The sequence below is a fragment of the Cebidichthys violaceus genome, unplaced genomic scaffold (genome assembly GCF_023349555.1).
Source record: "Cebidichthys violaceus isolate CVI_PGR_0920_01 unplaced genomic scaffold, fCebVio1.0.p SCAF_23, whole genome shotgun sequence".
Lineage (NCBI taxonomy): Eukaryota > Metazoa > Chordata > Actinopteri > Perciformes > Stichaeidae > Cebidichthys > Cebidichthys violaceus.
The window spans coordinates 3487448-3513540 of record NW_027176406.1 but is presented as its reverse complement, the minus strand read 5'-3'; the positions used below and the strand labels follow the sequence as shown (position 1 = coordinate 3513540).

Here is a 26093-nt window from a genome sequence, read left to right as displayed (position 1 = left end):
CCTGTTCGAAGATAGTCCAGCTGGGTGATGGAGGCGGTGGAGTATGGGTTGTAGCTGCTACTCTTACTTAGTACACGAGCAAATTCTCATCAGGTAAAATCACACATTTAAAACAGATCCCAACATATAGATTTTAGATCAGTAGAACTATGTAGAAAATGAATAGTGACCTGTGCAGGGAGAGATAAAGGTTAGGTGAATCAAATGACAACATAAGCAGGAGGATGTGTCCCATACAGCAGGCAAGGTGTGCCCTCTTGTGGAGAAACAGAAACATTGTAGTCCACAGTTTACACATCAATTCTTAAGTTAATTTCCCAGCTCACTGACTTCTTAACACAAAGATTCAAACAAATGGATAGTGTACAGCTTCTCTCTGTTTGTCGCCAGGTAACACATTTAAATGAGAAGTTGCTCCACGGTTAATAATAATTCACAAATAACTGTGAAAACAAGCTTTGAGAACATAGACTTTTTTATTTCATATAAAAGTGACACAAAAACTATAAAAAACAAACAGGTGCTTCAGCTAATCTTCACAGGGACAAGAGCCGGCCTGCATCGCAGAGATGATCTCATTGGGGAACACACTGATGGTCGTTGCATCTTCACCTCATCACCTCAATCAGTTGACATCATACTGTGTGTAAAGACAAACCTTTACAGTAAAACCACCAGCAGAGGCCGGGGTAAGCCTGGGACAAACCACTGTACCCTTTACACTCCTCCTTCCCTGCATGTTTCCTCTCTTCCTACAACCCTGACTCCTCCTCACGCTCCTCTTTTCCCCTCTTTTCTCCTTCATCTAGTTTTCCTTTTTTCTGTCTTCTTTCTGACCCTTCATGTCCCTGAGCTCTCCGTCTCTGATTGGTTCCAGACTTGCCACTGAGCTCTTCTTGCCGACTCAACATTCCACAGCTGGAGACTGCACACACTCACACACTCACTCACACACTTCTCCTTACTCATTCTCCTCCTCCCTTCCCCCTCTATCTTAGTTCAACTCACGCAGCAAAAAAAAAAAAAGGCTTTTTTTTTTTTTACAACAGTACTGTGAGACACCAAAGCCTCAGACTGAAATGGTTCTAAGGAATTCCTGCAAGCAGAAAGACAGAAATGCACTCAGAGAAAAGAGCTGAGGGAAAAAGAAAAATTTTGAAGAGGCAAATGAACTCTAAAAAATGTGGTCATTACCCTGCGCAAATGTGAAATCTTAAAATGACGTAGAAAAATAATGGAAGGAGGTTTTCTTTTACGAAATAGTGAATTCACTTTTTAAAGATTTTTGGGCTCTCATGTATACAACGGAGTCATTCACTTGAGGGATGTTTTCCTTTGTGGAGCAATGAGAAGTTCAAGTGTTGGCGTTTATCCCTTAAAATTAGGAACATTTCCAAATGTCTTTACCAGTCGTATTTAGGTCAAAACACATAATGAAACCTGCATCATTAAAAAGACAAAAAAGTGAAAAATATCCAAGTGATAAAACACAGAGAAGTGAACTGTGTCCATAAAAATTATGAATTAGACAAATGTCAAATTGTAACTCCTTTGCATACAAGGAGAATTAATGTCCTTAAAATTGCTGAATCAGCACCAGATGGTACATTAGGAGCCAAAACAAACACAAGTTTGGAAAGGCAAGTGGATGACCAAGATTGAATTAGCTCAAGATAATAGAAGAAAGTGCCAAAATGTACACAGAGCCATGGGAGCTGAAAGTCTGATCATTTCATGACAACCTTCAGTCCTGCAGTACCAACAAGACAATGTAGTCTACTTAAAGACCAGCTTTCAACACTAAGAACTCAGTATTAGTAATGTGCACAATAGTGTACTGCCCTCAGATGGTCACCACTAATAATGGTCCCTGTCACCCTCCACACATTCACATTTGGACTTCTTCCTCCTCTGCTCTTCTGCCAGCTGGTGCTGACGTGTCAGATCAGAAAGGAGGAGAGAGGCGGACTCACAAAAACCACACATGCATCATCAGTAACAGTTTACAGTCTACAGCTGCACAGATAATGACAAATCAATGGGAAGGACATGAATGCAATAAAACAACAAAAACACACATCAAGTTCCGGTAAATACTATCATGGTAAAACAGAAGAAAAGAAAAAGGGAATTTGGTCCCAGAGAAGACTGTGGCTATGTATTTAGAGGACAGAGACAAATGGTTTTAGTTAAGAGTCGATCTGTGGCTGCGATTGTACTTTTTTGCTTTGCAAGTCTTTCAATCAAAATGAGAACAAAAAAAGGAAATTTACACCGAGCAAAAATTTACATTGGCACCAGAGGAAACAGTGAGGAGTGATTTCATAAAACCGATTTATGTTGAACTTTTCCAGCTGCTGCAATAAACCTAAACTCCCGGGAGATCCGTTTGTGGGCTTCATGAACGCTTTCGGGGAAAAGCTGTACATATGGAAGGACCTCATTTATGTGGAGAAAAATTGGTAGAACTGTTAAGTCTTGGCAGACGATGATTGAGAAGGCGGGGATCCAATTTAAAACTAAACAACTGCTGTGCTCTACACAGCCCTTCAGCACTTTAAAAATCTTTTTTTGGTTTCAAAAGAGACAACAACAACATAAATGCCACAATGTCTGTCTGAATCAGCCTCTCCTGTGTAAGGTTGGGTCCGGTTCTGGGTTGGTCGGTCTAGGTCGGTCTCTGCTACTCTGCCTGCTCGTTCAGCTCCATGTCAGACACCAGGATGTTCTTCTCAACCTGCTCCGCCTGGCTGGAGTTGGTGCGGCTGTAGCGGGCCCCTTCATAGGACCCCCCGGACCCAACAGTTCGCCGACGGTACAAGTAGATCACGCCGACTATCAGCACCACCAGCACCAGGCCCGTCACCATGACAATAATCAGAGTGGGCAGGTGATTGTTATCCACTGGGTAGAGGTAGAAGATGGATGTCAGAATTCTAGTAAACAATTCACTTTGTGGTTAAGTCATTTATTCTGAGTTTCAGAAGATAACTATGCTTACTTGTTACAGCTGAGGTTTCAACAGCTGCAAACGAAAGAAAGGACAGTTAGTAAAAATGTATCACTGATCATTGATATCATCCCCTACTGGGTATTTCTCAGGTTGGTCCACTGTGTCTTCACACTTACAAGTATATGTTTGTTTCTCTGTGGCTTCTTCTTTGTTCATTCATTTGAATCAATTTAAGGGTTTGCAGTCATGTATAGTGTGTGAATCTCTTTGAATTCATTAGCCAATATTTGATTTATTGATTGGTTTCATGTTAAAGGACACTGTTTATCATTAATATTATTAGTCACATTACTATTACTGATACCATTACTGCTTTTATTATCATTATTATTAATATTCTATATCCACTGCTGCTGTTATTATTATTAGTTGTAATTCTTATTACTCTCATATGAATTCTTTATATCGTCTGAATTAAATGTGTACACATGACATTATTTACACTTCGGTCCATCCTGGGAGAGGGATCCCTCCTCTGTTGCTCTCCCTGTTCCGATGTGAGGGTCCTGGGACAGAAGATGTCTTATGTGTTCAGATTGCAAAGCCCTCTGAGGCAAATTTGTGATTTTTGTTTTTGGGCTGTACAAAATAAATTGAATTGAATGTAATTGTGTCAGCGCCTGCACATGGATCATCACGCTCACAAATTAATGAAATCTTGAAAATTATTTAATTTGCTCTGGTCTCATTGTTGATTAGTTTGATCTCAAAGTTCACTAACTCAACTACAGCTGGTTCTGAGAGTGACTTCCCCTTGGCTAAAGCAGTCTTGTGTTTGCTTACTGCGAGGCCCTTTGCAGATGACTCCATGTGTTCGATTTCTGCAGGAGCCCGGCTTCCACAGGCCGCTGTTGCTCTGGATCCAGAAGCAGGAGTTTGGAGACAGAACAGAGAAGGCGACATCATGCGCCTCCCAGTTGGTGTACGACATCTCTGTGTCCCCGCTCCACACTAGGCCTCTACCTGCAGCAGGAACAGATGCACACACACGCTCAGAGGAGCTTCAAACAAACTCAAGCAGAAGTGTTTCTATAGTTTAATGTGAAGGAGGGCTAATTCATCAAATCATGTTCTGGCTGACATCTCTGTTTAGTCATAGAGGTTTCAAATAGTGGATATATATAAAATATATAGTTCTTCCCATTAATTTACCACTCATAATTACATAAGTACATTTCACTCAAATTACCTAATGCAGTTTAAATAAATTAAATGTTCCGGCATAATGCACCTTGCTTTATCACATTTATTTGACACGAGAGACACAGATTTAATTAGGTTTCCTCTACTTAATTAATTGTTTCATGGTTTCATATGTTATGTTTCAAATCATAATCAGTCACGTACAACCTTCTTATTTACAGTCTAAGAAAGGTAAAACTAAGTAAATTAGGAAAATGCTTGGATTAAAACAATTTTGGGGAAAATCTGAAGGTTAATAAGTTTGCTGCTGTAGAAAGAGATGGAACAGACTGTCTGATGCAATGTGGCTGGACCTTTCACGCTGATGCCCAGCCAAGCTCCATGTGCCTGCTCTGCATAGCTCTGGATGTGTTCCCATACAAATCCATTCTCTGTCTCATCCAAGATAGAGAGAAGTTCAGCTCCCACTAGAAGAGACAAAAAAGAAAGAAATACACAGACATTGAACAAAGGGAAATGGGAATTGATGATACGCGGAGATTTAACTATGGTGCAGCCAGCTCGATGAACAACACTTCTAAATTTAGACGTATTGATGCATTTTGTCAATTATGTTTGCAGTGGAGAAGGTCTGAAGTGTTGCACTAAATTGGCTTTCAATTCAGTATCATGAGCTGTATGGGCAGCGCAGCTGGAGTCAGGAAGAGAGGTACCTTTTTTACAGGATGTACGTGCATCCTGCTGCAGTCTAAGACTTTGCAGGTTGAAGGCGTAACAGTGGTTTCTGAAAGCCACCCATGACCACTCCCCCAGAGAGTGGGGGCACTGGCCGGGGTAGATCCACTCATGAAGCACAGGCTCATCTGGCAAGAAAAAAACCCAGAGATGAATAAATTTAAATTACAGTAACTGATCAGGAAAAATTGCTGGTGAGATGCTTCCGTTTCTTACAAGACAGCACTGTGTATGGCATTTGTGCCACATGTTAATTGATATTATTGCTGTTACTTTACACACACACACACACACACACACACACACACACACATACCACTAATTTGACAGATAGCAGCCTCCAGTTTAGCGTCACAGGGAGTCATAGTCCACTGCCCAGTAGTGGTCATGTGACCGCATCCAGCCATCTGATGGGGCTCCCCATCTTTCCAGTTTGAATACGACACTTCATCTTCGCCCAGCCAGGTGAAGCTCCGTCCCTGAAAACATAAAAAAGTAAGTTGCAATTCACTGCAGTTTCTTTCAGCCAGGTAAACACTGTTGTACTTGTGTAACTCTATTCATATTTTAATAAGATATACTGTAAGTTAATAATCTCACTCCATAATTGTAGATACCGATCCAGGCAGGCCGGCGCAGGCTGTTGATCAGCAGTGTGAGGTAAGCCTGCTGGTAGGGATCCGTCACTGTGGCAAGGGTCCCATTCAAAGATTCACAGAGGTGCAGAGCGCCGGTCCAGTCCAGACGCTTCTCCACAACCCTGTAGGTCACTCCACCCAGCTCTACGGGCTTTGACAGGGAGGCAGGGATAAGAGCTGGGGCCGCAGGGAGACCCGAGTCTGAAGCAATGACAAAGTCAAACAATTTTTCCCACTTCTGTTTGTGGTGCAAATATTCTGCACTTTTAAAGCAGTCTATTGTTTAATAATTCAACATCACACCTTGTGACCTTTGACAGATGAAGCCATTGCTTTCCATCTCACAGGCGCGGGAGGCCCACATGCCAGTGTTCTTCTGTGGGTTCCCATGAATCATCACCACACAGTTACCCTGAAAGGTAACAGTGAAATGGTCAGGACAGGAACAGATTTAGGACAAAACCATGACACGTGTACAGATAAGTGAGTTTTGTGGGTACCGGGTTCTTGTCGTGGTGTGGTCCGCTGTTGTCCAGTGGCTCTCCGGGAGCCCAGTTGGTGTAGCTGAGCAGGCCAGCCTTGGCCCACTGGAAATGACCCTTAGAGTCTGAGGTCAGACCCACCCAAAGGTCAACACTGGCATTTTGAAGCAGGGTTGTGACAAAGGCTATCAGGAAGAGAATCGATTGCATCAGTGTGCATGTGACTCTTATCAACAGTGATAAATATAGGGACAGTTTAATATGAACATGAATGTCTAAACCACATACTAATTGTTGATTCTTATGATTTTAACATACTACATCCATTTGATACTGCTCACAATGACAGTCCATACGCATTTGTCATATAAAAGTAACTATACCTGATAATAGGTAGGTAATCTATATTCGTGGAGAGGTAAGTTCATTAACTTTAGTTTGGTCCAGCCCCCCCTCCCAGCTTCCGTGCCTCCCAGTACGGCCAGCTGCATTCTGCTGTAATTACCTTGCTCCAAATGATTGGACACCACTGCCAGTACACCTCCCTGTGTTTCACATTTCAGCTTGGCTGCAGACCATGTGACTCGGTATAACTGATCAAAAACTCTGAAACACTACAGAAACACCAGATGTCATTGCACACATTAAAAAAAACAAGGCTCAGGTTAGGTTGATTAGAGACCAAAAACAGGTACATGAAATAAAACATTTAGGTACTTAATGTTTACTTGCTATGATTCACTGCCTGTATGGTATACGTATTTGATGTATTCTAGATACCCTGCATCCTTTATACAACTTAACATAATAATTGCATCATTCAGGGCTACTGGTGTGCTGTAGTTCTACCTTATGTTGATAGGAAGACCATCCGTCAGGACAGCCTGAAGGTGGGTGGGGGGATGACGGAGTTGGAGGAATGGTGCCTGTGACATTCACTCTTTTACATATGTAGGGCAGGTCAGAGTGGCACTTTTGATCAGCCCACTCCGCTGTTTGGGAGGGAAAAATACAAACTCATGCATGTGTGTGCTGTATTTGATTTTGTCTCATGAGGTCTCATTTTCAGGCTGTTCTTACCTTTGTTGGCAGACAAGTGGACACATCTGCGATCACGGCTGACCGGGTGCGGCCTCCCGAGGGCCCAGGACACATAATTGAGCACAGAGTGGTCTGACCAGCGGAAACGGCCATCATTTTCATAGGTGTGAAGCCCTAGCCACCAGTTGTCACCCTCCACCTTCACCATCTGAATGTGAGAGATAAACTATGAAAAGGCATGTCGAGGCCTCACAGACTTTGAAACAGGCAGGGCATGACTGTAGAAAAGACAGGCAGCAGATTAAAAACAATAATTAAACAGATCACACAGGTTGATGCTTGTTCGGTATTTCTAAAGTGCAACCCTCAAAAAGCTGGACTGCCTGAGAAACCACAAGTAAATAATTTCCTTTTTGCATTATATTTAACTCATACAAACAATGATGAACTTTTTGATAAAGTGTGCAGTGCCTTGCTTAAAGTGTTTGCCAGGAAAGCTTCCTCTTCAGCTGAGTGGACGGAGGCCAGCGAGGAGTCAAACCAGGAGCAAATCCTCTGGGCCTGGTCCCAAGTGGTGCGGTGGTCAAAAAATTTATACTCAGCCTCCTGGAAGGCAATCCACTCTGGTGAAGTGGTGCCTGACAGATGAGGGATGAGAAAAAAAGGAAAGAGTCATGAGACATAATAGGAAGGTTTTGAAATAAGGCCTCAGGAGATCAGTTCAGTATGCCGAGAGAAGTTCAAAGCTAAGAAAATGAGACTGACCTTCAGAGACGTCTGGTTCCTTCTCAACACTACCTGAAAGCCCACACACAAGAAGAAGAAGCTTTTTCATGACATACATAATGTGAGCAACCCGCTCACAAAAAAAGAAGCAATCTTGTAGGTGGAAAAGGGGATTTCTAAAGAATTATAAAGTATGATTTAAAGATGTCCAGTGCTCATGTACTAATGCAGTATAGGACTTTCTAAATGAGCCTAAAGAAAAGGCCCAGTGTTGTTGTACCTCTGGGGATCTTGCAGATCCAGTCTAACTCAGAGTCACAGTGCATGGCCAGCCAGGTCATAGTGCCCAGGTCTGCTGCAGCGCATTGCCTGACGTTGTAGTAGTAGCGGCCGAAGTTCTGGTATGTGAACTGAGACACAAGCAAAGAGTAAACAGATTGTGCTGCTCAGTATATCTAGACAGTTAGGTTGCATCTTGTCTTTACTCACAGCCAGTCCATCACTCCATTTCCAGCTGCCATTGTCCATTGGGTTTCTGCGGTTCAGTCCAATCCAAAACCAGTGCTGCTCGTGGTCTTCTGACTCCCTGTGGGTCACATCATCATCAACACCGTTGATTCAGCATATTACATCACACATCACCTGGCCGGAGGTGCACACTCACCCAAAGGCCTCGTGGAGGACCTGCAGAACGAAGTGCTCCTCATCAGGGCTGCTGATGCTCAGCAGGTTGGCTCCGTGTCTCCGGCAGGACAGGTGAGCTTGCAGCCAGCTTTGCTTCTTCTCCATCTGGGAGGAATGAAACACCTGTACAAAGAAGAATTTGGTGCTATCGGCTTATTTTTGTTACAGACTTTACAGATTTAAGGGATCATTTTGGTAATTCTACACTTTATTTTATTTAGGTTACTGTTGTGCATGGCTGTTCAGTTCAAACAGATATCACAACCTGTGCATTGAATGCTATGTGCTATTTAAGTGTTTAAAAATACATCTTTAGATATGCTAAATGTTACAGATACAGCATCATACAAGATGGGTTTCAGCATTTCATAAAGATAAAATTCAGAGTTGCATATGAGGGCTATCTGAATCTATATACATTTTCATAATCTAGATGAAATGTAATTTTAAATTGAATATTGTCATAAGACTGGACAAGACATGTAGAAAGTAAAACTACATTGTTTTTTCACTGTGAAGAAGTTGAACTTTTAAATCGCCTTGAATTCGCCATCCTACTTTGTAAATGTGATCATATCTGCATCTACATATAATACACTCAGATGCTCATTAAAAATAAGAATAACTGATTATTCAAATATAAGCCAAGGCCCTTTTAGTCCAAGACTGAATGAATGAGTGAATAGAAACCAACGTGTGACAGGACATTAAAAGACACTGTACTGATGGTGTGAAACTGTGAAACATTGCTGAGGTGAACCTTGTAACAGTAGTGCAGGTTGCTGCTGCTCTTCCAGCTGCTGGGACAGGAGCCGCTGAGGCTTGGGGTCGGCTGAGGGACGGGGGGCTCGGGGCTCAGAGACGTGTCCTGGTTCTGGCGGCAGATGAATTTCGCCTTTGATGACGCACACTCCCTCACCTCCCACAGACCTGTTGCAAAGCCAGTCGCCATGGAGACGCAGCCGCCGTGGACGCTGACTGAAATAGTTAGAGGGTGAAGCGTAGGTGAGTGGAGAGAAAGAGACTGAGGCTACACTGATGAAATGTGTGGAAATAGAGAAAAGGAAAAGAAAATGCGTGGAAATCGTGATGACACAATTCTTATAAGGCAATTATGAGTGTCGGATGCTACATTAAACTTTTCTCCAAAAAAAAGGCCAACATTTGCTGTAAACCTGTCTAACCTGTGTGTACACCAGTAGTGGTCTTATACATGATGATATTGTGTTTTATTTTTATTATAGAGAGATAACTGTCTGTACATGTGTCATTGTGATACTCTCTGAAACTCATTCTCCTAGAACAGCATGATACAATCCAAGCTTTTGAGCTTTAAAGAGAACAAATGTGTTGTAGTTAAACTGTAGTGAGTTTTTCTGCCACTACTCCGCCTCATAGGTGCAAAATTGTGGATTATAAATGTCATATATAATAAATGTTCATACTAGAAAACCTACAGATGAAGTAAAAAATAGACAGAGATCCTTCAACTAGCCACGTCTACTAGAGCAACAAAGTGCATCTATAATCTGTGAAGAGGTCAGACAGTTCATATCTTTCGCTTTGACTCTAAAGCCAGAGAACTGGCCCACAACTGGTTTTTACATCATCAGGTCTGGTTTAGAAATTTCAATTTATCCAAACTCCATGATAGCAGGAATTTTTCAAGGAGTATTCTCCTGTGTGCTGCCTCATTCAAAGCACTTGGGACCAATCCAGTTTCTTCTTTGTAGATTAAATCCAAAATGGGCTCTGGTTTAGAATGGAAAATCTTCAGCGAAAGACGTTAACTCATCACAGCAGCAGGAACAAAGAGATGAATAGGGAGTGGGTGGGAAAGATACTGTAACAACCTCAATCTGGTCATTCTGTATCCTGTAATACATTAGCAGATCATATCTGTAAATCATTAACATGCTCGTTGACATATGTGACCTACCTGGCTGGTCGCGATTCCAGTTGGTGTAGGTTACTTCATCCCCACTGAGCCAGTGGAAAGAGCCGGGGCTGGCCTGGTCATGGAGCCCGATCCAGAAGGAATCACCAGAGCGACCGAACACCAGGCTGTTGGCAAAGGCCTGCTCGAACCTTTAAAGAAGTACAGGGGCTTTTAAAAAGGCTGCACTGACAAAACACTGTGATGTCTGTGTGTGTGTCATGGTATGTGTGTGTTGCTGTTCGCACCTATTGGTAATGGTAACAAGGGCTGCTCCATGGTCCTCACAAGACTTTCTGGCTTCATCAAAGGTAAACAGATCTTCTCCCACCCAGTAACAAGCTGGGCTGTGCCACTTCCAACCCTGAGAGGAGAGGAGAGGAGAGGAGATGGAAAACAAAATTAAAAAAATCTAAACTAAATAAAATACAATAAACCATTTAAAGAAAGCAAATATTTCTGAAGGCTGTGCAGAACTTTAAATTGCTAATTCAATAATTTAAAATCTGGATGTGTACCAAAATTGATCATGTTTCAGTAGCTCCCTAGCTATGCCAGCTTCAGGAACTATATGGCAATACTTAAGCAAACAACAAATTGGAACATTAAAGGAAAATAGAGAATCAACATAACACAGAACTTTTTTAGTATAGAGGTGTTGGACCAAAGAATCAAGGAAAATCTCACAGATAGAAAGACAATCAAACAACACCTAAAACATAGAGTATCCATTGGTAAAAAAACATAAATGGTGTCCCTCAGAAAATAATTTAAATGTCGTTTTAACAGTCAAAACAGAAGTGAGTCCACTTAGAACACGTCTAGACATGCAGAAATAACTTTTCCCTGGCCTCAATCCCTCCTGACAGATCATGTAGGCCTACTATAGTTGTCAACGTGTACAGATGCAGAGAGCAGCCAACGCACAGAAGCTCAAGGGGAGAGGTTTTGCAAGACAATGATAGTGACAGACAGTTTGTGTCCAGTTTTGTGTGAATAAGCCCAACCTTTTGCACAAACAAGGCATCAAGACAAAAAAAAACTCTATGTTTACTAGCTAGACTCTAATTGTGTCTGTCTGCTGTTTGGTAGGTAGTGTGCGGTGTTGTTTTTTTTGTTTTGTTTTTTTTTGCTGATAACAGCTGCCTGCTGCGGTAGAAATTGACGCTATGAGAGGAATGAAAGCGAACTCAAAGCCAGACAGCTAAACAACGAGCTGAAAGCTTTAATTAAAGCTCTGTAAAGCCGAGGAGGGCTGTAGATTCAGGTGATGATTCTATGTAGGTTCACCACTGAGAGCGACCTTTTTCACAATATCATTGTATACTTTGTTATTATACATAATATTGATTATAGGGGGCTTGGGAATACGCCCATCCGGTCTACATGTGTTTTGTGGACCTGGAGAAAGCGTATGACCGGGTCCCCCGGGAGATACTGTGGGAGGTGCTGCGGGAGTATGGGGTGAGGGGGCCACTTCTGGGGGCCATCCAATCCCTGTATGCCCAAAGTGAGAGCTGTGTCCGGGTTCTCGGCAGTAAGTCGGACTCGTTTCCGGTGAGGGTTGGCCTCCGCCAGGGCTGCGCTTTGTCACCAATCCTGTTTGTGGTATTCATGGACAGGATATCGAGGCGTAGTCGTGGGGAGGAGTGTTTACAGTTCGGTGGGCTGAGGATTGCATCGCTGCTGTTTGCAGATGATGTGGTCCTGATGTCTTCATCGGGCTGTGACCTCCAGCACTCACTGGATCGGTTCGCAGCCGAGTGTGAAGCGGTTGGGATGAGGATCAGCACCTCTAAATCTGAGGCCATGGCTCTCAGCAGGAAACTGGTGGATTGCCCACTCCGGATAGGGAATGAGTACTTACCCCAAGTGAAGGAGTTCAAGTACCTCGGGGTCTTGTTCACAAGTGAGGGAACAATGGAACGTGAGATTGGCCGGAGAATCGGAGCAACTGGGGCGGTATTGCAGTCGCTTTACCGCACCGTTGTGACGAAAAAAGAGCTGAGCCGCAAGGCAAAGCTCTCTATCTACCGGGCAATCTTCGTTCCTACCCTCACCTATGGTCATGTGGACTGGGTCATGACCGAAAGAATTAGATCGCGGGTACAAGCGGCCAAAATGGGTTTCCTCAGGAGTGTGGCTGGCATCTCCCTTAGAGATAGGGTGAGAAGTTCGGTCATCCGTGAGGAACTTGGAGTAGAGCCGCTGCTTCTTTGCGTGGAACGGAGCCAGTTGAGGTGGTTCGGGCATCTGGTGAGGATGCCACCTGGGCGCCTCCCGAGGGAGGTGTTCCAGGCACGACCAGCTGGGAGGAGACCTCGAGGGAGGCCCAGGACCAGGTGGAGGGACTATATCTCCAAACTGACCTGGGAGCGCCTCGGGATCCCCCAGTCAGAGCTGGCTGATGTGGCCCGTCAAAGGGAAGTTTGGGTCCCCTGCTGGAGCTGTTGCCCCCGCGACCCGATCCCGGATAAGCGGTCGAAGATGAGATGAGATATTGATTATAGTCACTTTGAGATATACTTTCAGATTTTTTGTTGTTGTTCCTTGAGAAATTTGATATTGCACAAAATCAGGGACTGTGTCTTTTAAACATTTAAATTAAAAAAGCACACATTTTCAATTATTGTAGGGCCCCCATGGTGATTGAGGGACCTAAAGGAGCTGCTCACGCCCCAGGCAGCCTCTGACATTAGACATCAATGTTGTCTCATCTCTCTGTTTGTGAAGCAACTGAGTTATGCTGATCATAAAATCACTATCTTTGGAAGGATAAAGCAAAAATGCAACACTATAGTGTACCGAGTAGATGCTCCAATGACTAAGATAAATGACAGCATTACAGTGATGAGCAATCCATTAAATTTTTTGAGTAATGAGCCCAGCGCTGGATGGGGTATGTAATGTTGCTGAGGCGGTCAGCAGATTTTCTGTCATCGTGTCATGCCATGACCCCCATCGCATTACCACCCATGATGCCTCACTCCCCAGGGAGAAGGTTAAAGATTCATCTCACCAAACAAATGGTTATACAAAGATCTTTGTTGAATGCAGCAGCTGAGAATCAGCACGGCTCTCAACTTTAGATCGTTTACATCATAAATCAACGCTTGGCAAAAAATACAACATTGCCCACACTTTGTTTTCATTTCTCACAATGATTATCCACTAAGTGGAAAAACCTTAACTGTTAACTTGGACAGTGACCATTAGCAGCAATGATCAGGTAGGGGCAAGTCAGGTACGAGAGTCTCATATGGAGAGAATGATTGACTGAAACCAGAGACAGATGTAGATGAATTCTCCAGATGTATCTGTTTGCCATGTGGGTACAAGTAGTCAGGATTGATGGTGCTTTTCTGTTGTATGTACCAAAATACACTTGTTGAATGGAATTACAAACAATATGTCCCAATTTGAATACCTTAAAAATCTGCATTTTGTTTTATTGGTCATGGGAAAGTACATGAATGTGTGCGTCCAGATTTCAGTTTGTCTGGGGTGCATGCTCGCAGTCTTAATGGAGCGATTTATTTAACAGTTACAGACTAGAGGCGGACCAGTAGACCATGAGGAAGGGTGAGAGATAAAGGAGAGTTCTGGGGAAAGGGGTCAAATGTGAAAGAAAGGCTGAAATACTTAGAATAATAAGTATGCCCCCAGCAACACTACAGACTGTCAGCAGCTGGAATAAGAGCACGGGAATGCTACAGGAGATCTGAATGGAGTCTTTGTGGAGTAAAACTGTGACATATAGAGAAGATAAAACACAAAAGAATTGTATCTAATCCAGAACTGGGGGGGGGAGACAGTAATCTAAAGCATAAGCAGTATATGTCAAGGAGAAAAATGAGGTATGTACCAATGAATGCAAATTAAAAAGAAAATAGAATTACTTGTTTGCAGTCTTGGTGCTTTGGCTTCCCATCACTCTTTGTTCCAAGTTTCTTACAGATGGAGGCCAGAGTCAGATTACAAGGGCTGTCATCCCAGCGGCCCTCCTGCACATGTAAGCAAGACACAAAGAGAAAGAGAGAACACAGCTGTTAAATATATACAAACGGAGGAGACCCGCTGTCAGTGAGAGTCCATTAGTCCATTTGAGGTGATTAAGGCCCCAGACTTTTAAGGTTAGTGTAAGGGTGAAGGGGGTCACTCACAGCACCCCAGATGGAGACGCAATCTTCTTGGGTGTTGCGGAAGTTGTTGGGTTCAAAGGGGTGCCAGTAGGTGAAGATGACGGGCGTGTGGTCAGTCCATTGGAAGTCCATTTGCATATTAGTGTCATGGAGCCCTATCCATAGCTGGTCAATATCTGACAGAGACATTGGTGGAAGAAATATTCAGATATTTTACTTAGGTAAAAGTAGCAACAAAACTGTGTAAAAATACTCAGTTACAAGTACAAGCCCGGCATTAAAGATGTTACTTAAGTAAACACACAGAAGTATTAGCATTAACCTTGATGCATTGTGCATGTGTCAGTGGAGCAAAAAGCACTATATTTCACTCAGTATGTAGTGGATTAGTATGAAGTAGCATAAAATCACCACTGGACAGAGAACACAGATAGACAGTCAGGTTAGGAAGACAATAAGGAAACAAAGTACTAGGGTTAAAATAGGATTAGGGTTCCATCGATGACCATAAAACTGACAAACCTTTCCATGAGGTTCAATAACTACATTGGAGCAATTCCATGACCAAAAAATTTGATTCCTCGCTTCATGTGCTGTTTTTCAGCTCAGTGAACTGCCTGGTTTCCACTACATTTCAGCTTGCTCGGGAGATGAGGGCATAAAATATAGGAAAACAGCTGGAAATATTTTACTTCTTTTATGAAGAAAATATATACAAATCTGTCAGAAAGCATTTTTAATTTTTAATTCTTTTCTTTTTTCAGGCTGAAAGGCATAGCTGAAACATTGGTGCATTTTGCTTCCATGTGCATAAAATAAAGGCTGAGAAAAGAATTTAAGGAGCATTCTGATAGATTGTTTGAACCCATTAGACTTTAATAATTAGTTAGTAATTAGTTACTACTATTCTTTCTTTTTTCCTTGTGATGATTTTTCTTCTTTCAGAAAAATATCAAAGTCCCTGATTGGAACATAGTTTATCTTTCAAAAATGTTTATTATATTCCTTAAAGTCTACTACTTTTATTGTGGTACAAAAATTGAAATTGTTTTATTTGAGATAATTTCATTCAATTTCTGGCTCCCAGTAGCAATGCAGTTCAGAGGAAAGGGTACTGTGAAATTATTAAAAAAATCACAAACAAACAAATTACCTTTCTTCAGGTTGCGTATGATGAACTCTAGCTCAGGTAGGGTGTGGACGCTGACCAGGTTGGCCTCCATCCTCTGACAGGTTTTCTGAGCTGTATCCCAGTCAATCTTCTCTGAGGTCAACTTGTAGCAGCCAGCCTGGAAGGCCTGCCAGCCCACATCACACTCATATTTCTCATCATCTGCCCACGAGTCTGTGGGAGCAAAAAGATAAAACCATCAAATTCTAACCTTCGGCACTGCGGCAGAACTGTAACTGCTGTAAAAATGTCTACACACTGACCAGTAGTGAAGGGGTCCAGAGTGGCATTGGGCCTCTTCTTACAGACGTACGGCAAAGCAACTGAACAATCGCGGTTTTGCCAACGACCCGATGACTCAGTTCTTATTACAGCACAGTTCTCCTCCTCAGCATGGTTTGGCTGGTCTGAATGATGAGAGTAAGAAAATAAACTCTTCAAAACATCACTATTGCCAAGGTACCCTTGTTCAAAGCACTTAACCCCCAAATACTCCAGTGCTCGACAGGTAAAGACTGAAAATGCCCTGGAAGGCCACCAAGTGTGTATTTGAACTCAGAGAAGCGTGTTGCTAAAAATGAGCAAACACGCTCATTCAACCTTCTGTGGGAAAAAGATGTTTAAAAAAAGACCACAGAAACTTCAAGCTTTAAAAAAGACAGAAAAAATTTAGTTGTTTTTACGGTCTGACCTGACTCCCAGTTGAGATATTTCAGTGGTGAGGAGTCGGCCCATTGCCAGCCTCCATTGATGTCCAGGTCATTGAGGCCAATCCACAAAGCAGCACTGTAGCCTGTCAGTAAACCTAAAACAGCAGAAAAAACATCTGTCTCAAATGTTAAGAAATACGACAAAACCCCACAGTTTTCTCTGTGTAATTTTGTGAAGGAAGACACAATAAAAGAAAACACCCAATAGTGTGCTTCCACTTAGGCCAAACAACCTCTCCAGTTTGTCATGATTTTAACTGTCAACACTGTATTGGGCAGATGACATAATTGTTATATAATAATGGACTAATATTGGCAACAGGGTCACAACATCTCAAAAATCAATTATTCCTGTTGGAAGAGTGAATGTGCAAAGCAAAGAAGAGTAAATGTGATGCTCCACAGCACATTTCATTGCTCTAGATTTCCTATCAATATTTGAGTTTTTTTTCATGTTTTTCCACAAGCAAACTTAGAAACAAAGGCTTCATTGACATGTCTGCCTCCTTGTTATATGTTACATATATATATATATATATATATATATATATATATATATATATATATATATATATATATATATATATATATATATATATATATGTACATATTATCGTCACTGCCTATTTAATCAATATGTAATTATATCCCTACAGGAAAGCAAACAAACCAGAAATTATCAAAATTCCATATGATCTCAGACTTTCCGTTGATGTTATGTATTCCAGGATGTATATCAATGATTAATTATGTAACTGTTTGCTCAGTGTTGATTAATTTGGGGTTTTGAGGTTTTATTTGCTGATGTGTTGTGTTCAGATAAACTGCTACATTAGCTACAACATGAGTAGATGCCTCTGCACCTATATGCACACATGTGCACATTGACTTTACCATTGATGTATGTCTGCTCATGCAGCTTGGTGATGCTCAGCAAGTCCGCTCCCTGCTGCTGGCAACTGAGCCTGGCCTCACTCCATGACAGCGTAGCCTGGAAGTTAAACTGGTAACAGCTGTCTGTCAGTGGGTCAGTATCCCAGAATGTCTCACAGCCGCTGCCTGACAGTGAGGGGAAGGAGATAAGACGTTAGTTAGACCGGGGGAGAGAGCGGGAGGAAATAACAATAAAGTTAACAGGTAGGTGAGAGGAAATTGTCGAGAAGCTTGCTGAGTTTCTGGCTATTTCTCCAGTGCAAAGTGATAACTCACTCTTCACAGGACAGAAGCCCCAACGCTCGTCTTTGCCGTAGTCGTAAGTGGTGGCGCACCAGAGGTGACCGTCCTCACGCCCGATACTGGTGCAGTTGTGGAACCACTGGCCGTCATACAGGAAGGGCAGGTAGCAGGGGCGGCCATGAGAGTTCCCCTGGATTGTGTAGATCTCTGGGGAGCAAAGGGGGGGAGAGGAATTGAATCCCTGCATGCCGCAAGAGAGTCAGACCATGCTTGCGTTGCCTGAAGTTATGGCTGTGAACTGTGCTGAACTGAAATACCTTATCTGTTTTCCCAGTGACTTGTGTAATCAAACACATGGTGAAAAACAGAGGATGATGTTACAGTCAAAATAGTAAAGTCAAATAGTGGTCAGCAGCAGGAAGAAGAAACAAACAAAAATAAGCAGCTTATCAGGAAAATGCTATTATGAACTTAATTTTAAAACTGAATCAACAGCTTTCATTTCACAAAAAAATTATTAGATCTGCATATTTATATTCCATAGCAAGATCTTTTTGAACCAGGCTAGTTGAATTTATAAACTATATCTGTATCTCTGTTTCTACAGTTTAACAAAACACCCTGAGGTTGCTGTTTTGGTCTCTAGATTCCAAAAGTACAGTGTGGTGTGAAGAAAAGAGCAACAGAGAGAGGGAGAGGCTGGATCTGTAGTGTTACCAGAAGAAGTTAGGCCAATGGAAAGTAGGGCAGACATGTTAAACGAGGGAGGAAAGATTTCTGAAGCTCTCTTTCTGACTTCCCTCTCTGCTTCATTGCTGGCTGGCTGGAGTTGCTACTCCGCTGACTAATGTCAGAGGCATTCCTCTCCAGCAGCGAGTTGACTTCACAAAGAAACTTGTGAAAATCGGCACTTGAAAGTTGAAAATGTCAATGTGCCCAATTCCCTTGCCACAAAAGAGTATAAGAGGCCGAGGAGAGGAAGGATAAGGAAGAAAGTACAGGGAGATTTTCTGGTCTTACGTTTATGGCAGATCTGGTTTTAATTGCAGTGAAGTAAAGCCTGTTAACTGTCGACTCATATGACTGGCTGAGCCTTGCCGTAAGGTTTGTCAGTGAACAGCCATGACATTTGATATTGGTAAGAATGGTACTGATAGCGGAAATGAAGCTTAGCTGTGACCCACCGTGGTTAGATTTAATCTGGACTGAAAACTATACATAAATACAAATATACTTGAGGGCAAGGACAACTCGGCGTGTTTACTGCAGTTTACAAACACCAGCAATGTTTTCTTTGGCTTTCTGACTGGCAGTCTGCCACTTGTCCTCAAAGATGCCCTAAAAGCAACATGTTGCTATATCCATTTGATCAGATACAGCTGTGGCAGCACAACATACAGTGAAGGAGCAGCTCACTGGGTCACTGTATCTCTACAGCTGAGAATGAAGGACCTTAGTCAATAGAGAATGATTTGCATATTCCTCAATAGGTGCAATTTGTGATCTAATTTCTTATTTTTTATAGATTTTACGTGGTTGAGGAGGTTGTAGGCCAACCTCAGAAGTTAGTGTCACACTGGTTCCCTCGACAAAAAGTCAATTGGGCTTTTCCATTGGATTTTGGATTATTGCAGAACATTAGCTCTGTGGCAAACAAATGTCTATGATACTTACATACTCCCAAATTGTTCAGCAACAAATCACTTCTATGGTTTTTGAGAAATGAACGCAATCGGCAGAAGTGAAAGCTAAACCTCAGGCTATAAACAAACTACACCACAACCGTATGATTTCACGTCACCACCTAGTCGACGCGATTATGTTTCGTAGTCTCATTTAGCCACTTGTAAGTAACTGCCTTTTTTAAGATGCATAAAAGCTTCACATTTTATGAGAGGGGTACACTCCATTATTACTCTTATTTTTCATCTTATTTTATATTTATTGTTCCTTTAGTCTTTGGATTAATACATTTGTAATCTCATCCATATTTTCTTTTGATCAAATTTCAATAGAAATTATCACAAAAAAAACTTTAATTAGCCAAGAAAGTTGTGTAAAGTGTGTGTATCTTTCATCTATAGTATTGTCAATACAATATTCTATGTTGCTCAGGATTTGTGATTTTAAAAATGAAGGTATTTTAATGGAAATCTGGAAGAGTAGTTATCTTGTAAAGCTTGACTATCAATCTGAAGAATACTTGCTGTGCAAATCAGATCTTTTTTAATTACAATCATGCTTACCACGATATCTTTTAGAGCACAGGTCCTGCCCACCACCATGTAGTGTCCATTTGAGATTTGAAGAGGCTGAGGAGCTGTTCCAAAACATGGGTGTGGGAAGATAGTTGTTGAGGTTGTCCAACACCTGGCCACAGTTCCAGGTCCAGCGTACTCTGGGAGGCTCGCGGTCACAGGTGTACACGCCCAGAGGAGACCTTTCCCATTTGGAGGTGACATTCCCAGTGGTCACACCCAGGCAAAGTGAGGAACCCAGGTTGAACAGACGACCCCGGGTCACCCACTTCCAGCGCTGGTTGTCTTCCTCACAGGAGGTTGACAAGATGAGGGAGTGACCCTGCACTCCCAGGCACCCCTGGGGGCCCTCATTGAAGAACGCAAACTCGTCAGAGTCCAGCGGCGCTGTGCAGAGAGAGGGGAAACAATGGCATCAGTCGATAATGCTGATTAAAACAGGATTCCATGTTAGCAGCTAATGTGGCAAGAGAACGGGTCAGCAGCTGGATCAATATCTCCAATAACGGATGCAGTGCTGGGTTAGAGCTAGTTTGAGTTGTGGCCTCTGATTTTCCTGCGTAATACACTTCAATGGTATTAATATTAATTATAACCTTTTAATAACCCTAAAATCCTGCATACACATTGTATAAAAGAGCTCTGTGAAAAGTGGTTGCATGTGTTTTCAATTAAAGTTTAGTGATCATGGTCGAAGTATTTCAACATGCACCAGGTGTCAGGAATTCCCCCCATTCTCAAGGTTTGACCTGGAATTGCCTCTTATCTTGTTCACTACATTTTGCGATGTCTATTTATGCTGGGTGTTACTATGAAGAGAGTAGCAGTTGAAGTCTTTATCATGAGAATCCGTAGGATAACTGATACATCTGATCCAAATAACTTAATGTTTTACTGGTCTGAATTTGATTAAATTGGTGAAACAGATGATCCTCGGGGGTGAAATGGGTAGCTGTTTTCATACTGCTGTACACGGATGCCTTTATTGGCATTATTTCAGAGTAATTCTCTGGGGAACTATAGCTGCCTGCTACGTGTTGAACGAGAGAGCTTTGCTGTAAATGTTTGCAAAATACTGAGAGTTACGGGAAAAAAACTGTTGAACGTCTTAACACATTCAGAGCAGTGGCTGGATGCCAGCCTCAGTGACTGGAATATCAGGAACAAAACGCAACTCCCTTTCTCAACAATATATGTGGTTTTCATTTATTTCTTTTCCCCCTGTTTTCTTGATGGCTTTAGAGATTGGTAACCTAGAAGCCAGGATTGTGAATATACTGGTCTGTGGTTGTGAGTCTGTGTGAAGTTGGTATAGATAGAAAGACAAGTCAGGAGTGTAGGAGGGATTCTAAATTAAGGTCCTGCTAAAATACACATAAATCCCCTCTCTCAGACCTAAGATATAGGGGAGAAAAAGTGAGACCCTCAGCATTCCTACTCGGCGGGTTCTTGAGAGTGGCCAGGAAGTGGGGAAGGTGGGAAAAGATCACTGGGCATTTGCCTGAAAAACACAACTCTCCTATGTGGACACTTCACTCCGCTCAGTCTCAGTCTGCGGCAATCCCCTGTTTCTTACCTCTAAGCTTAAATACTCCAAACCTCCAGTGCTGCTTTTATAGACACAGAGACAACAGAGTCTCATCAAGAGCCCCATAAAACTCCCTGTAATCTGGAGGAGACGACAGACACGCCCTCTTCTTGCACTCAGCCTCTGTGGTTGAGTTTCTCAGAAGTAGCAGTTAGCTCGTTTGGTCCGTAGCAAACACAGAAATGGAGCGCTGTGGCAGAGTGGTTCAGTGTAAGTTTGGAAGTGCTTGCTATGGTGTGATCAGATATAATCAGCATGCTGTTTTTATGAAACTATCCCTCCTACAGTAAAACCCAGCTGATAGGCTTGTTTACTGCCAGTTCATTGTTTTAATCATGAAAGATTCCAATCAGAGTGTTGAGGGACACATAAACTCTTCCATTTTCTCTCTCTCTCTCTCTCTCTCTCTCTCTCTCTCTCTCTCTCTCTAAAAATCGCATGCATTTTTTATGCATTAAGCCCTCAGGATAGTTCATATAAACCCTCTGTGACAGGCATGTCCTCAGTTCTCTGCTGTAATTTATCTCTACTCTGCAATCACAGTAGGGTGTCTACCATAACAGACAATAAGATGTTGGTCTACTATAATCGTAGCTCTGGATTTAGTTACTCTTCTCAATGCTAAGTAAAAACCTTACATATACTTGAATAGTCAGAGGTACACAATGCTGACTCGTTAACGAGACAAGGCACACATGCCAATAAATCAGTCTTATGCCATTTTGTCACAATAGGAATTAAAGCCACCTTTAAAAATAGACCACATTGTCTGCTCCAATGGTGCCTGTGGGAAGATTTTCACACCAGAACAAGCCCAGTAAGAATCAGCCTTGAGTGTTCACTTCAGTATGTGAGTATAAGATCAGTATTAATATGTTGACTGTATGAGAAGTGGCACATGAAGCTTTTGAACCACTAGACAACCTGAAGCTGCAGTTCCAGACGAGAAGCAAATTCAAGTTTTTTTAATTCCAGTCTGGAGGGGACACAACTGGATGTTTGATGTGAGAAAACTCCCGGGCAATCAGAGAGAGTGCAGAATTCCAGATTAACTTTAAGCCATTGAGCTCTGTGAACGCTAAGCCACAACAGCTCTCCTGCTGTGATCTCATCCTCTTCTTTGGCCTGTCACCCCTTTTTTCAACACTGAAGACAGTTTCCTGCTGAAGAGAGAGGCTGGAACTCATGGCCAAGGACACTCGCCAAGAGAGGCAGATATTCCCAGAACCTCCACCTCCTCAATTCTTTCGGAACAGGTTTGAGGATAATACTTGAACGTGGGTGTTGAATCAACAGAAAATCTCAGCTTTATTATGAGTTCAACAAACTTCTCCACATCACATTGTTTGGTGGAGTGTCACTCATTGCTGCTGCCATATAATAAAAACAAAGGGGCCATTTCTTATTCATTTATGTTATACAGTTATATCTAATCTAGAGATCTAGACATTTGAGGAGATGGAATTTTCCCTGTAACCTCTCCTTATTTTGACAGATGTCTGAGATTTAAAAAAAAAAAACAGGCCTTTAACTGACCAGTGTGATAAAATGGCAACCAACAAATAGGCAGGAAATTCCAGCCTGCTGTGTTTGTTTCTTTGGTGTTTTATGGTGGTCCTCTGAAGCAACCCAAACTGTGGATAGGTTTAACCTCATCCAATGAAGTATGGGATAGGCGAGAGAGAGGCGCTATCGGGAGAGAGGAGCATATCTGCATCTTGCAGCGTCACTCAGAAACAGTAACCTCTACGAAAGTGCGTATCAAATTTAGAAACCAAAGTGCAAACTGTAAAAAACTTTCCCTCATTCCCACACTTAAGCACGGTATAATGGGGATAACGACTTCTCATAGTTTAGGTAGTAAAATAGTAAGATAAGAGTTATGCACAAATGCAGGTAAAGGAGTGATTGAATTCATTTGAATAGATCTATTTTGTGTGAGACAACTTTGCTCTGAACTTTGGCACCAGAGACCACCACAGAGTCCATGCTGTCTCCACAGATAGTGAACAGGAAACTTATTTTGAAATCCCACATTAGATGTTCGTCATGCACAAATGGCAGTTCTGCCAGTCATGAATCAGGGAAAGAATATTTCCTATAAATTATCTAGTATCATCACTGTCACCCCTTTACAGCACAAAACTCTCATTACTTATGAAGTTACGCACAGCTTGAAAGTTCATGACAACATGCTGAGCTGTTCCCAATTAACTCTGATGGCTTATAAAATAGGTTCACGTAAAAAATACAAAGATACAACATTTCATTGAACAAATCAACAATGATAATTCTCCCCTTAGATCCCTCAGCAGCTCATCCATTTGGTCCAAAAGTGATTGAAAAGGGATTTGATGGCAGATGGTTGCAAGTCATCTTAAAGTTACGAAACTAAGCCTCGTCAAAAAGAGCTTATTTAGAGGATTATTTAGGATGTAGCAGTATATTCTAAGGGATAAGAGAGTGAACCTACACAATCTCATTATCTAAATCTGACTTCGAGATCAAACTAAAATAGGTAAATTAATGTAATAAGAAGCAGTATGATACCCTGTGACTGGCATGACGAGGCCATAACATTTAATGAGGTTACTTTAAACTCTCTTTTTGTAAGGTCAAACTGATTAAATGAAAATTATGAGATATGTACATTTTCTTTAGTAGCTGATTGTGTTAAGATGGTCAAAGATGACTAGTTTGCGCAGTGTGTTCCGTACTTACAATTAAATTACTTGATACTGACATATATTCTTTCTCTTTATATTGTTTTCTGTGCCAAATAAATAAATCATGCCCAACATCTGTTGTAGTCTACCTCATCATCTCATTAATTTACTGTAGAAAGATCACTGACAGTATACTATTGGAAAACTCTGATTTCCAGAACATAATTATGTGGTCAAAAACATGAAACAAATACATTTACATCTAATCTAATCTTTACTGGAGTACATTGTTTAGGTGGGTTTGCCCTCCACAGCATCCCATAACATGTTATGATCTATGGGACCAGACTGAATGTGTTAATTACAGCCTGTAACAGGATGTAAAGGTCACATCTGCCCGCAGGGTGCCAACTGAGCGTCAGGCTACGTCAGCCCACAAAAAACATTGGGCACAAAAATAGAACAACAAAGCGAAAAGGTACGTTGCTTTGCAGCTGGAAATAAACTTATTATATAAATAGAAATCACAATAGAGACACTAAGCCAGCAGCCCCTTCCCTTCTCCCCCCGCTTTCCTCCACATCTGGTTCCACTCACTGCTCGGACTTTTGGTTCGTGGCATATCGAGGCACCCAATCCAGAATACGCAGAAATGATCTTTCAGTTTCTGCTTTCGAATGCAATTTCTGACTGGAAGCCGCTACTAAGGCAAACGCATGCACAATAGATTAAACGTCGGCTCGTTTTTTTTTCGACTTTTACATCAATGAAATTAAGCGAAAGTTGATGTTTTTCTCACCCGTAACGCTCCTCTTCAGTTCCAGACTAAAGATGAATAAATATAAAGTGCATTTGTAGAATATAAGTTGCCGATTTGTCCATGTTCTCCTTGATTCCTTGTTTCGGTGACGACCGTTGCCTTGCATGCTCACAACTAACTTACAACACACACGCACACAAACACACACACACACACACTCACACGCGCGCGCGCTGCAAAAAAAACCCAAACCAAAAAAAGCGAAGTCGGAGCAGCAACTGCCCCAGTGTTTTACTTTGAGGACGATGGTGCAGAGTTGGTGGTGAGTTTGACCGCTAGAGCTCCGTCTGCCTCTCAGTCAGATGAGAGTGAAATGAATGGAGCAGCGTCAACAACGTGTGTGTTTGCGGTTCCCAACATGAGGTCCGGGGACCTCTAGGCGCCTGTTAGAGGACCCACAATAGCAACCATGTGGTACATAGAGGGAATGATGAAATCAAATACAAAATCAGACTTTTTAGAAAATACTCTTAATTTATTTGAGAACTTCATCTGTTCCTCCTTTACATCACCATTATGTATTGTTCAATTTATTCTTCTTTTACTTTGAGAGTGTTGCCTCTTTTGCTCAAAAAATCTATAGGATTTATATCCTGATGTAAATCTAAAAAAGGCACTGCAGGAATGCTGTTATTGTTTTGTCATGTTTTTCTTGTGTTGTAAAACTGCAGTTTATTGTGCAACCCTGTGTTGCATAATGACAATACATTTTGCTAAAAGGAAACAAAAAAAATAGCTTATAGTATAGGCTATACAACAATCTACCTCAGACACACTGCCAGACGCTGCTCTGGGTCAAAAGGATACATAGTTGGTCATCAATTCAAACCTTTTTTTGAAATTTAATAATTATCGTTGCCAGCATGAATCGTTTTTGTGTGAAATATTTGCAATCCTATAATTCACAATGTTATGTTGTTTATTTGCAATGCCCCTGGTGTGTAAAATATATTTTTTTCCATTTCCCGGAAAATCAGTCGAAGGGAGAAAAGGGAAAAAATTGCTTCTCTTTGCCGACAATGTGGTTCTATGGCTTCATTGGGCCACGAGAGATGAGATTCAGCACCTCTGAGGCCATGGTTCTCTGCCAAGAAGCGGTGGTTTGCTTCTTCTGGGTTCGGGAGTGAGTTGTTACCCCAAGTGAAGGAGTCTTCAGTCTTCAGT

The 26093-nt window shown here is 41.9% G+C and overlaps 1 protein-coding gene across 1 annotated transcript; it reads right to left on the bottom strand.

The window, feature by feature from the left end:
• Positions 1-457: 457 nt before the first annotated feature.
• On the bottom strand, positions 458-25160 carry mrc2 (mannose receptor, C-type 2). Its single transcript, XM_068718602.1, has 29 exons — positions 24909-25160; positions 19844-20242; positions 17631-17804; positions 17316-17480; positions 16403-16516; positions 15975-16118; positions 15694-15885; positions 14562-14716; positions 14298-14402; positions 10647-10762; positions 10402-10550; positions 9223-9440; positions 8443-8585; positions 8268-8364; positions 8059-8188; positions 7818-7850; positions 7524-7690; positions 7092-7260; positions 6861-7003; positions 6517-6625; positions 6030-6196; positions 5833-5941; positions 5492-5730; positions 5208-5370; positions 4870-5019; positions 4510-4623; positions 3797-3976; positions 3002-3025; positions 458-2904 (listed from the first exon to the last, which is right to left on the bottom strand). The coding sequence occupies exons 1-29, from the start codon at positions 25033-25035 to the stop codon at positions 2684-2686; spliced, it is 4416 nt and encodes a 1471-aa protein (XP_068574703.1). The 5' UTR covers positions 25036-25160; the 3' UTR covers positions 458-2683.
• Between the last annotated feature and the right edge of the window lie 933 nt (positions 25161-26093).